General features: G+C 36.4%; 1 protein-coding gene across 1 annotated transcript; it reads right to left on the reverse strand.

The window, feature by feature from the left end:
* Nucleotides 1-544: 544 nt before the first annotated feature.
* Nucleotides 545-3,657, reverse strand: LOC142538215 (uncharacterized). The gene is made up of 3 exons (XM_075643576.1): nucleotides 3,411-3,657; nucleotides 1,853-2,227; nucleotides 545-1,320 (listed from the first exon to the last, which is right to left on the reverse strand). Exons 1-3 carry the CDS (start codon nucleotides 3,538-3,540, stop codon nucleotides 614-616), a joined length of 1,212 nt encoding a protein of 403 aa, XP_075499691.1. The 5' UTR covers nucleotides 3,541-3,657; the 3' UTR covers nucleotides 545-613.
* Between the last annotated feature and the right edge of the window lie 10,004 nt (nucleotides 3,658-13,661).

The raw sequence follows: 13,661 nt of genomic DNA on the forward strand, positions 1-13,661 counted from the left end.
AGTTGTGCCCCGAATCAGCTTATTTGTTGACTGTAATACGGCTGGCCTCACATAGAGGCAAGGAGGCAGCTGCCCCTTAAATTTCGATCTGAAAAAAATATTCTTGAGATTTTAAAATTGTACACATAATTATTATTAATAAAAAAAATTAAATATCCTCCAAATTTCTCCATTATTAGCCGATGACACACGTTTGTAGAGTAAAAAAAATAAATTATTTTTCTTCTTTGTTATTATAATTCATTTATGTTGTTCTTTGTCTCGATTTAAAAATATTATTTATATTTAGGTATTATATTTTAATTTTTGTTATAAATGACTTCGAAATTTTTTTGTTCTGCTCCTAACTATGATATTAATATTACGTCGCATTCCCTATGAATAAGATGGGTGTTGGATACATGAAACAGATACGGGAGACTGATATTGTCATGATACCAAAAGAACATTCACGAATTTGTTTTCTCAAATTTGGTAAGAGATCTGATTATAACACGCGAATGCTTGGATATTTGTTGAAAATCGACTCATGTTCACGGTGAAATCATCAAACTGAGATAATAGTTTTATTTGATTGTATGAAATCATATGGACATATACATAGAGATTTCAATCATTTGCTCTCTCTTAAACCAAATGGCAGTGGTTTAAATGCAGCCAACACGACTGCAACTTTATACACAAGAAATCCCATCAATCCAATGATAATGTCTTTTGGTGTCCACTGCACGGCACCGTCCCCTGAAGCATATTTCACTGCTATGGCAGCAAATGCACATACCAAAACAAGGCTTAAACTCATGCCCTTAAATCTTTCAAGAATTTGACCAAAACTCACTTTCTCCTCCCCTGGAGTAAGTTCTTGCACTTGTAATCCATCTACTGATATCTGCAACATTAATAAATAAAGAAATCCACACGTCCCACCTATCAAGAATGCATAAGAATCGTCATTCCCCGTCATAATGGATATGATCGAGGAGCCTGTCAGGATTAGCATTGCATCGTAAAACAACAATGAAAATTTTAAGTCCGAGTATTCTTTCATGCTTTCTTCATTTGAGATGAGGTGACTGTCAATTGTGGATAATGGTTGTACGGTCTTCTCTAAGAATAAGTTAAATTCGTTCTCAGAAAGTTCAGTAACTGAGTAAGGTCTGAATTCCATCAAGGAGATCCCACTTTTTCCTCCAAGCAAGATATCATCAACCTCGAAGTTGTATTGGAAGCCAATATATTGTTCTCTATTTTGGCCGTTTTCTGACAGAAGTTGACTCTGGCAAAACATCCTTAAACTTATGCCTCCTGTCCTCCATTGACCTGAAATTAGTAGCAAAAGGCAAAGAATGATTTAACCATTGGAGTACAATTTTCAAAATGAACTACATTAGAATCCAGAATAATCACATCGGTTATCACCAAGATGGATTGTCAAGCGCGATTTTGACAGTCATCCATGACTAAGAAGTGCTTTATGTTTGCTTTTTTAGTTCAAAGCAGAACATTAATTCCGGATTCCATATTCATAGCTTATCTGCAATTTATACACAGGTCAATGGCACCATTTTATTCAACCGTCTGAGGGGCTGATGCAGTCAGAATGATAGCATGCACAACACAGCTCATATTTCAAATTTATTGACTGATTCTCTTTTCGAAAAGCTTTTGTGCATCGAACCAAGTTTCCTACTTCAAATGACTCAACATGACCAAAAAGTAATATATTCCTATAATTTTCATCTAAAATGCTAAAAAGTTGTAACAAAATGAGTACTAAGTGCTTTTAACGTGGCCAGAAAATTGCACAGCCGAATGAAATTGAGAAATATACTCATCATTATAGTAGACTAACCAGATTCGAGGCTGATCCAAACAGCCACAATATTTCCAAGCCTAGGCCCTTCAAATACAAACTCATCAGCCAAGCCTCTATGAAAATGCAAGATGTCATCCATATCATCATTTGCTGACAAGTTTTTATTTTCCACGGCAGGTAATCTTTGTAAAATGGAGGAACCGTTCTCATCAATTAAGCAAAGTAGAACCGAGGAGTTCAAGTCAGTGAGACTTGATCCTCTAATATTACTCGTTTGTAGCTTGACTTTGTACAAGGATTCAGTTTCCCCAGACTTGAAAGAAGTCACCATTTTTTCATACAAGGTATCAGTGACACTTTTCGCTTCTGTGGCTGACAAGAGTCGTAAAGGTTTTGCATATCCTTGAAAATCTAAGACAGACTTTGATATTGATTCAGTGGAATAAAATGACAAAAATACAAAGACAAATGAAATAATAATATGTATTAATCTTTCACTTGGTTAGACATCGATCTTCACATCCCAACCATAGTTCCTCAAACTTTAGCTTAATATTAATTATAGCGTTGGAACGAGAAACTTGAAGCACCTTTGTTAAAATTTGATCATGGACAATATATTTGAATTTGCACATACGTATGTGGCTCAATGCGGCATTGGATGCCCATTGGCCCAAGCCACACGAACCAAATTCAACAAAATTTTCTAATATCTAGTCTTATTTCTCTTCATTCACGGATCATCAAATATATCAAACCCATGAAAACCTCTATGATGAGGTCATCAGGGGCACACCAAACGGCTAGGCAAGCAGAGCGGCTTCTCCAAATCCATCATGTATTTATGACAGCAAGAACACAACTCCATTCAAAAGTTCGTTAGTGAAAGGAAAAAATGAAATTCCTTCAAGAGTTCATCGGTGAAACAAAAAAAATCCCATTGACAAGTTGTCATTTCATATCAATTTATTTTCAAATCCTAGACTCATAGGCCCGCACCTAATGTATTTGGCCTTTGAGCTATATGGGTTTAAGACTTATCATCCAAATCCATCATGCACGCATGGCAAAAAGAAGAAAAAAAATAAGAATTTATGAGTAATCTTTTAATCCCATACATTTTCAGTTAAAAAAGGGCATCCGAAATCCCTTTATTAGAAAAAAAATCGATTCAAATGTTATCTAATCAATTTACTTTCAAATTCATTATAACCTCGTCGAATTCAAATCCAATGATCCAATTGCAGCCTTACTGAACTTCTAAGGCATGCATCTAGTATTCTGCATGCTTTTTTCAAAGCTGGAACTTTTTGAATAGTAAACAAGCAATACAGCACGCACTGCACGAGCAACGCCATACCCCCAACAGGGTATCTTTAAATAGGCTAAAAAAGTTCCAAAGATTTTCGCAAACAAATGAATAAACAAACCAAAACCCTGCAGAAATCGATCGAATTATCTCGAAATAAATAACATCACGGGACACACACACGTGTTGTTTCCTCTTTCCAGCAAAAACAACAAAATATACGAACTTCCAAACTGCAAGAACAAATATAAAAATAGTTGAATCATAAAAGGAGTGCAGTAGTACCTTGATATATGGATTTCTTAGAATGAAGAACGAGAGGAAACTTCTGGAAATGAAAAGTGTTTTTCGAGTAAGTTGCAGGGAATTTATTTTGAGCAGATAAGATTAAATTGTTTGAAGAAAGTAACTCCATTTCCAAGAAAACTGAAACAATCAAGGGGTTGAGGATGGATGTTAATTGCACAGACCAAGAACCAAGTTAGGGAAATGGGCCTTCGAGCGCTTTGGTTATTATTTTCGTTGTATTTCTTAAAAATGATATGGAGGTATTTAGGTCCTCTTATTTTTTTTTTTATATAAATGTTTATTTCGTATCTTTACTATTGTTAATAGTTAAAACATGAGTGTTATACGTGAATAACGAACTTGAGTATATTATTAATATTCGTAGTAAATTTGTAAATAAATATAAGCACATAATCTTTTCATGAATTATTTAATAACAAATATCATTTCTGTGGTAAAAAAGTAAAAATTTATGATAAAAAGTAAAAATCTCAAACTCTCAAAATTTACCAAACTACACACTTTATAATATTTTTCTCTCTACTCAATTGTATCAAATCTTTACAAATGAAGACCTATTTATAGGATTTCTTTGGAAAACAATCCAAAAACAATTTCATCATTACATACATCATCACACACTAATTTTCAATATTCAACGCCTAATTTTCAACATTCAACATTATAATTTTCAACACAAATATTTTTCATATTTTCAACACTCCCCCTTGTGATGATGATCATGATACGATGATGTCTTCATTACGTGATTTTGTACTGCCTCGTTAAAAACCTTACTAGGAAAAACCAATTGGGATAAAAACCATAGTAAGGAAAAAAGAGTGCAGCCACGTAAACTCCCTCTCATGTTGACATGAACAATTCTTCACAAATTTCGTAGATTGCGCATCCCAATATTATATATGTGTTTTCTGAATATTGTCATAGGAAGTGCCTTTGTGAAGAGATCTGATGAGTTTTCACTTGATTGAATGTGACGAACATCAATACATTTATTCTTCTCAAGCTCCTTGGTGAATGCGAAGAACTTAGGAGGAATATGTTTAGTTCTATCGCTTTTTATGTATCATTCTTTCATTTGAGCTACACATGCATAATTATCTTCATATAGTATCACAGGCTTCTCGTCGAATGATAATCCACATGAGATTTGGATATGTTGGCTCATTGATTTTAACCACACACATTCACGGCTTGCTTCATGTAGTGCAATAATCTCGGCATGATTTGATGAAGTTGTTACAAGTGTTTGTTTCTGTGAAAAGAAATTGCAGTGCCTCCACTAGTAAATACATATCCAGTTTGGGAACGTGCCTTGTGTGGATCAGATAAGTATCCAGCATCGGCATAACCAATTATACTTGGATTAGCATTTTTTGAATACAAAAGTCCCAAGTCTGTCGTTCCTCGTAGATAACGGAATATATGTTTAATTCCGTTCCAGTGTCTCTTTATTGGATATGTGCTAAATCTTACCAACAAATTTACTGCAAAAGATATATCAGGCCTTGTACAATTTGTAAGATACATAAGGACATCGATAGCACTTAGATATGGTACTTCTGAACCTAGAATATCTTCATCATCTTCACATGGACGGAATGGATCCTTTTCTATGTTTAATGATCTAACAACCATTGGAGTACTTAAAGGATTTGATTTATCCATATTAAAACGTTTAAGGATCTTTTTTGTATAATTTGTCTAGTGAACAAATATTCCACAATCTTTTTGTTCAATTTGTAAACCCAGACAATACTTGGTTTTTCCAAGATCCTTCATTTCAAATTCTTCTTTCAAGTATGATACAACTTCTTGAATTTCCTTATTCGTTCCAATGATGTTTAAATCATCAACATATACAGCAATAATTACGCATCCGGATGTTGTTTTCTTAATAAAAACACAAGGGCATATTGAATTATTTACATATCCCTTTTTCATCAAGTGATCACTTAGTCGATTATACCACATTCGACCGGATTGCTTTAACCCATATAATGATCTTTGTAATTTCACAGAATAACATTCTCTGGGTTTTGAACTTTATGCTTCAGGCATCTTAAATCCTTCAGGAATTTTCATATATATATTACTATCAAGTGATCCATATAAGTAAGCTGTAACAACATCCATAAGACGCATTTCTAAATTTTCAGATACCACCAAGCTAATCAAATACCGAAACGTAATTGTATCCATCACTGGAGAATACGTTTCTTCATAATCAATTCCAGGTCTTTGAGAAAAACCTTGCGCAACAAGTCGAGCTTTATATCTTACTATTTCATTTTTCTCATTTCGCGTTCGAATAAAAACCCATTTGTATCCAACAGGTTTTACACCTTCAGGTGTAAGGACTATAGGTCCAAAAACTGTAATGCCTGAAGTAATATCACAAGTTGTTGATTTAGTAATATGAGATTACTAAATAATTAATGATTTTTAAAGAATGAAATATGACATATTTTGGTCATATGAAGTCCAAATGATTTGAAATTTGGATATAACGTAGAAAACTCAAAGATATAGAAGTTTCATGTTTTGAGTTTTGGAAATTTTTATCGTTTGACTGGTCCAAATGGATATACCGATGTTAAATATTATATATTATATTATATTAATATAATATAATATAATATAATATAATATTTTAAAAAAATAAAAATAAAAAAAAAATATTTGAAGCGGTGGAATTGATCAAAGCGGTGGAATTGATGATCAATTCCACCGCAAGAACAGAAGGCAACAAAGACGCGAGGTGAGAGGGAAAGAAAGTTCCGATTTTTCTTTTTAATTCTTGCGACTTATCAGTTTATCCAATCGACGAACCGACTTCAGTTTTGGGATCGTTGACACGAGGTCTTCTATTTGATGTATAAATTTTATATTTTTGGTGATGTTTGAAATTCGTCGATTTCTGGAATAAATCCAATAAATTGTTAAATCATACTGAAATTGAAGATTGTTGAGTAGCGTATGATTTTAACGAAGTAGAGAAGATTATTGTGTTGTTGTTTTGAATTATTCCTAATTTATTATAATTAGGGATTTTTAATCATTGGATTGAGATTGGAGAGTTGTTTGTCAGTTGTTATTAATTCTGATTATATATTCGGAGTCTACGAAGTATAGGCTACACGTTGATATAAAGTTTTCGCAATTTGACGGATGTTGTAAAATAGCATATTATTTGATGTTAAATTAATTAGGGTGTATTTGATGGTAGTATTGTGAATTAAATACACCAGAATATTAAATTATTGAGCGATAATAATTTATAATCGAGTTTTATATTTTATTGAATTAATTGTTTTTGGGCTATTTGATGTTATATATTGAGCCTGTTATGATTATGTTGATACGATGACAATGACCTGATAATTGTTGTTGAATTATTTAGATACATCACAAGCCTCAGGATCAAAGAAATAGCCAGATTGTATATATACTCGATTATCAGGTACGTGTTGACGTACGAGCATATGTTGTTATTGTTTAGTATTGATGAATACTATTGCGTTGAACGATGATAAATCACCGGAATTGGGTGATTTGATATTATATTTGTTGTTGTTTATTATTGTTGATATTGTTGACTATCGATGTTGGGAGACGTCTCGTTGATGTTGTCACGTTGATGTTGTTCGTTCAACGATATTGCTGTCGCCGGAGTTGGGGTGCGACGTATCGTGGATGTTGTTATTCGTTCGACGATATTGCTGTCGCCGGTGTTGGGGTGCGACGTATCGTCGATGTTGTTCGTTCGACGATATTGCTGTCTCCGGTGTTGGGGTGCGACGTATCGTCGATGTTGTTGCATTGTGATGTTGTTGAGATTGTTGTTGGCTGATTGTCCAGAAACGGCAAAGGGGGTATTTCTGTTATGATTTCAGTTATATTTTATGTCGTTAATATAACTGTTATGTATTACGATGATAATTGTTGTATATGCTCACCCTTTGGGGGCTGTTTCTGTTGGGCAGGTTACAAGACTATGCGTTAAACAGGATAGTGGTGAAGGACTAGGTGTGTCTAGTCAAACAGTCATGTAGTTAATAGTTAATAGAAACAATATGGTTCATTGTCTTATTTGAGTTGTATGTGTGTATTTATTAAATTGTTTCTGCTACACTGACGTAGATAGTGTGGTGATGGCATTATTTTGTCGTATATGCATTATATTATTACGTCGTCGAAAAGAAAATTTTTATGCATATGACGTCACATGTTGTATGATTACGTGGCGAGGTTTGGGGCGCCACAATTGGTGGTATCAGAGCATTTGTTAGATGTCTTGGATGGTTAGGAGTTGGGTTTGTGATGAGGGAGTTGGATGACGATATTATCTGCGTGTGTCTGTGCATTTGACTTTTTATTGATGATTTCTCGATATGTTTGATTGTTCTTTAGTTGCGTGTACTTTCGTGCGAAAGGTGTGATAATGATTACTGGATTATAATTGTTAAATGTTATGATTAACAATTTGATTTCTAGTGATGGCAGCTAGAGAACATGTACATCCACACGAGGAAACAGACGAGGTTGACAGTGGATTTGGACAGATAAATCCATTGCCACCTCTCCTCCTATGGGACAGACACCAGCAGATCAGCCTTTATTACCTGGTGAGTTGACTTTGGCACAGTTCAACAGTTATCTTCCACCGAGATTTGATAGTTCTGAGACCGGTGAGCGAGCAGAGGAGTGGATTGAGAGGATAGAGCAGATATTCGTGACTGCACCGTGTGCTAGGTTTGCTTGGTTACGATTGGCTACATTTCAGCTTTCGCGGAATGTACTATTGTGGTGGCAGACGACTGAGGCCGGATTGAGACCTCAGGGCCGTACTGTTGATTGGGATGTGTTTCGGTCTCGTTTTCTTGATAAATATTTTTCTATAGCAGCCAGACAAAAGAAAGAGAAAGAATTTGAGGATTTGAGACAGGGTAGTATGTCTGTTGCTGAGTATGAGACTCGATATTCTGCATTGTTGAAATATGTGCCACATATTGCTACGAATGTTCATGCTAAGATGAGCCACTTCTTGAAAGGGTTGAAGTTAGAGTTATTTGATCGTGTGCAGTCAAAAAACTCGGTATCATTTGAGGATGCAGTGACGAAGGCTGAGATGGCTGAGTTGGTGATGCAGGAGTATGGGGCTCAGGGACGATTATCAGAGCCGACTAGGGAGTCATTGCGACCACAGGGACAATCTTTTAAATATCAGAAGGGTTCATCTTCTTCTTCAGCATCATCTGAGAAGCGTCGATTTGATTCACGACGTGTTGAGAGTCGTGGGGGCAGTTCTCAGTCTGTTCAGGGGCAGAGAGGAGAGTCTAGAGCAGTGAGATGTTTTCGTTGTGGGGGACCTCATCTGATCAGACAGTGTACACAGACCGAGATCACATGTTTTGAGTGTGGCGGTGTGGGCCATATAGCCAGACAGTGTCCTAGTCGTGAGGGACATCGAGAGCCCAGTAGTGATAGAGGTAGATCCTCAGGGAGAGGAGGGCGACAACCTCAGCAGTTTACACCGCGACCTTCTGGAGGACAGCCACGTATGCAGGGAGCTGGTCCGCCTCAGGCACAGGTGTATGCTTTGACCCGAGAGCAGGCAGAGGAGGCACGAGAGGATATGATAGCGGGTAAGTGTTATTTGTGTTCTTATCCTGCTTATATTCTTATTGATACTGGTGCCTCGCATACTTTTATATCGAAGAGGTTTGTGGTTGAGCATCATATGCGCTCGTCTCCATTGTCTATGCCTCTTTCTGTTTCGACACCTTCTGGAGTTGATATATCAGTTGTATCTATGATATCAGATGGTATTATTTCTTATGAGGGCTATGAGCTGAGATCTGATATGATTATTCTAGAGATGACTGATTTTGATTGTATTGTGAGAATTAATGTGCTGAGGAGATATTGTGCGACAGTTGATTGTTATCAGCGGGTGGTATATTTTTATACAGATGAGAAAGAGCGTTGGACATTTTATGGGAAGGGTTCTCGTCCCCGTGTTCCGTTGGTATCTGCCATCCGGATGTCTCGGTTATTGGAGCATGAGCATGAGGGTTATCTTATTTATGCTGTAGATGTGACAGAAAAGAAGAAGGAGGTGGGAATAGAGGAGATACCTATAGTTGCTGAGTTTGCCGATGTATTTCCTGATGAGATTCCAGGCTTCCCACCAGCCCGTGAGGTGGAGTTTGGGATCGAGTTGATGCCAGATACTTCCCCTATTTCTCGTACTCCTTACAGAATGGCACCAGCAGAGTTGAGAGAGTTGAAAGCCCAGTTGCAGGACTTGCTGGACAAGGGATACATTCGCCCTAGTGTATCGCCTTGGGGTGCACCAGTCTTATTTGTGAGAAAGAAAGATGGAACTATGCGGCTTTGTATCGACTATCGACAGCTGAATAAGGTAACGATTAAGAATAAATATCTCATCCCTCGTATTGATGATTTGTTTGATCAGTTACAGGGAACCTCAGTATATTCGAAGATTGATTTGAGGTCAGGATATCATCAGATACGAGTTAGAGAGGAGGATATTCAGAAGACAACATTCAGGACCAGATATGGGCATTACGAGTTTTTAGTTATGCCGTTTGGGTTTACGAATGCTCCAGCGGTGTTCATGAGTTTGATGAATAGGGTATTTCAGCCTTATCTCGATCGATTTGTTATTGTGTTTATTGATGATATATTGATATATTCCAGGAGTGAGGCTGAGCATGCAGGGCACTTGCGTTCAGTGTTACAGGTGTTGCGAGATAGACAGTTGTATGCCAAACTCAGTAAGTGTGAGTTTTAGTTGGATCGAGTGGTCTTCTTGGGTCATGTTATATCGAGAGATGGGATTTCTGTTGATCCAACGAAGGTCGAGGCCGTGTTACAGTGGTCTGCACCTACATCTGTACCTAAGATTCGTAGTTTCTTGGGTTTAGCAGGTTATTATCGTCGATTTATCGAGGGATTTTCAAAGATTGCTAGGCCTTTGACACAGTTGACTCAGAAAGGTGTGCGATTTCAGTGGTCTGAAGCATGTGAGAGGAGTTTTCAGGAGTTGAAGCACCGACTGACGACTGCACCGGTGTTATCAATTCCTACAGAAAATGAGAGGTTTGTTGTTTATACTGATGCATCATTACATGGTTTGGGATGTGTTTTGATGCAGGATCGACATGTTGTGGCATATGCCTCGAGACAGCTGAAACCACACGAAACAAGGTACCCTGTGCATGACTTGGAGTTGGCAGCCATTATCTTTGCCTTGAAGATATGGCGACACTATTTATATGGTACCTCGTTTACGATTTATACTGATCATAAGAGCTTGAGATTTTTGTTTACCCAGACAGAGTTGAATATGAGACAGAGACGATGGTTAGATTTGCTGAAGGATTATGATTGTGAGATTGAATATCATCCTGGTCGAGCCAATCTTACAGCTGATGCATTGAGCCGTAAAGTGAGTTGTACTGCAGATGATGTGAGTCGTTTATCAGCTATGATGATGTCTTGTTGTTCCTTGGGATATGATTTTGATATCTCGACGACTCCTATCCAGGTATCTACCTTATTAGCTGAACCTGATATATATGGTTGTATTCGTGATGCACAGATGACAGACGAGAGAGTTCAGCGATGGAGGGAGTTAGTTTCTCAGAAACAAGATACTCGTTTTAGAGTGGCTGATGATGGCAGTTTGAGGATGAATGATAGATGGGTAATTCCTGATATATCTGAGTTGCGCCAGGGCCTGTTGCGGCGTGCACATTGTAGTCGATATTCTATCCACCCTGGTGGCAAGAAGATGTATAAGGATCTACGCTCTCAGTTTTGGTGGAATGGAATGAAACGTGATGTGATTGATTTTGTACGTCGATGTCTTAATTGTCAACAGATCAAAGCTGAGAGGAGAAGGCCGGGAGGTGAATTGAGGAGTTTAGAAGTGCCGACTTGGAAATGGGAGCACATATCGATGGATTTTGTTACTCATTTGCCAAGAAGCACTGGAACTATTGATGCTATTTGGGTGATTGTTGATCGATTGACGAAAGTTGCACATTTTATACCCTATAGCATGAGTAGTACGTACTTGACGATGACACAGTTGTATATACGAGAGATTGTACGGTTGCATGGGATTCCAGTGTCTATTATTTCTGATAGAGATCCTCGATTTACTTATCATTTTTGGGAAGGATTGCAGACTGCGATGGGGACAGAGTTGAGATTGAGTACGGCTTATCATCCCCAGACAGATGGTCAGACTGAGCGTACTATTCAGACGCTGGAGGATATGTTGCGTGCTTATGTTATGGATTTTAATTCTGTTTGGCAGTCATCTATTCCATTGGTAGAATTTGCGTATAACAATAGTTATCAGAGTAGTATTCAGATGGCTCCATTTGAGGCATTGTACGGGAAACGTTGTAGATCTCCGTTATACTGGGATGATGTTGATCGAGCTGCAGTTACCGGTCCTGATATGATTCATGAGATGGAACAGAAAGTAAAGTTGATACAGAAACGATTGAAAGCAGCTCAAGATAGACAGGCCGCCTATGCCAATAAAAGACGAAGACCTTTAGAGTTTCAGCAGGGCGATCGAGTATTTTTGAAAGTTTCTCCTTTTCGTGGCACAGTGCGATTTGGCATGAAAGGAAAGTTGGCACCGAGGTATGTTGGCCCGTATGAGATATTGCAGCGGATAGGCACTTTGGCTTACCGATTGGCTCTACCTCCATCTTTATCTGGTATTCATGATGTGTTTCATGTATCGATGTTGCGGAAGTATGAGCCGGATCCTTCACATGTGTTGGATATTTCTGAGGTTCAGTTAGATCCTGACGTATCTTATGTTGAGAGACCAGTTTGTATTTTGGATCGATCTGAACGGAAGCTTTGTAGTAAGCTTATATCGATGGTGAAGGTTCAGTGGGAATATAGAGGTGTCGAAGAGGCCACTTGGGAGACTGAGCGGCATATGAGAGAGCTCTACCCCTACTTATTCTGATGGTATGACGTATCTTTTATTTATGCATTTTATTACTGTTGTTGATTAATTTCGGGGTCGAAATTCATTTAAGGGGGGTAGAAATGTAATGTCTGAAGTAATATCACAAGTTGTTGATTTAGTAATATGAGATTGCTAAATAATTAATGATTTTTAAAGAATGAAATATGACATATTTTGGTCATATGAAGTCCAAATGATTTGAAATTTGGATATAACGTAGAAAACTCAAAGATATAGAAGTTTCATGTTTTGAGTTTTGGAAATTTTTATCATTTGACTGGTCCAAATAGATATACCGATGTTAAATATTATATATTATATTAAATTGATCATCAATTCCACCGCTTCAAATATTTTTTTTTTATTTTTATTTTTTTTAAAATATTATATTATATTATATAATATTATATTATAATATAATATTATATAATATAATATAATATTTTAAAAAAATATATAATATTATATAATATAATATAATATTTTAAAAAAAATAAAAATAAAAAAAAATATTTGAAGCGGTGGAATTGATCATCAATTCCACCGCAAGAACAGAAGGCAACGAAGACGCGAGGTGAGAGGGAAAGAAAGTTCCGATTTTTCTTTTTAATTCTTGCGACTTATCAGTTTATCCAATCGACGAACCGACTTCAGTTCTGGGATCGTTGACACGAGGTCTTCGATTTGAGGTATAAATTTTATATTTTTGGTAATGTTTGAAATTCGTCGATTTCTGGAATAAATCCAATAAATTGTTAAATCATACTGAAATTGAAGATTGTTGAGTAGCGTATGATTTTAACGAAGTAGAGAAGATTATTGTGTTGTTGTTTTGAATTATTCCTAATTTATTATAATTAGGGATTTTTAATCATTGGATTGAGATTGGAGAGTTGTTTGTCAGTTGTTATTAATTCTGATTATATATTCGGAGTCTACGAAGTATAGGCTACACGTTGATATAAAGTTTTCGCAATTTGACGGATGTTGTAAAATAGCCTATTATTTGATGTTAAATTAATTAGGGTGTATTTGATGGTAGTATTGTGAATTAAATACACCAGAATATTAAATTATTGAGCGATAATAATTTATAATCGAGTTTTATATTTTATTGAATTAATTGTTGTTGGGCTATTTGATGTTATATATTGAGTCTGTTATGATTATGTTGATACGGTGACAATGACCTGATA

The sequence above is a fragment of the Primulina tabacum genome, chromosome 3, assembly GCF_025594145.1.
Source record: "Primulina tabacum isolate GXHZ01 chromosome 3, ASM2559414v2, whole genome shotgun sequence".
Lineage (NCBI taxonomy): Eukaryota > Viridiplantae > Streptophyta > Magnoliopsida > Lamiales > Gesneriaceae > Primulina > Primulina tabacum.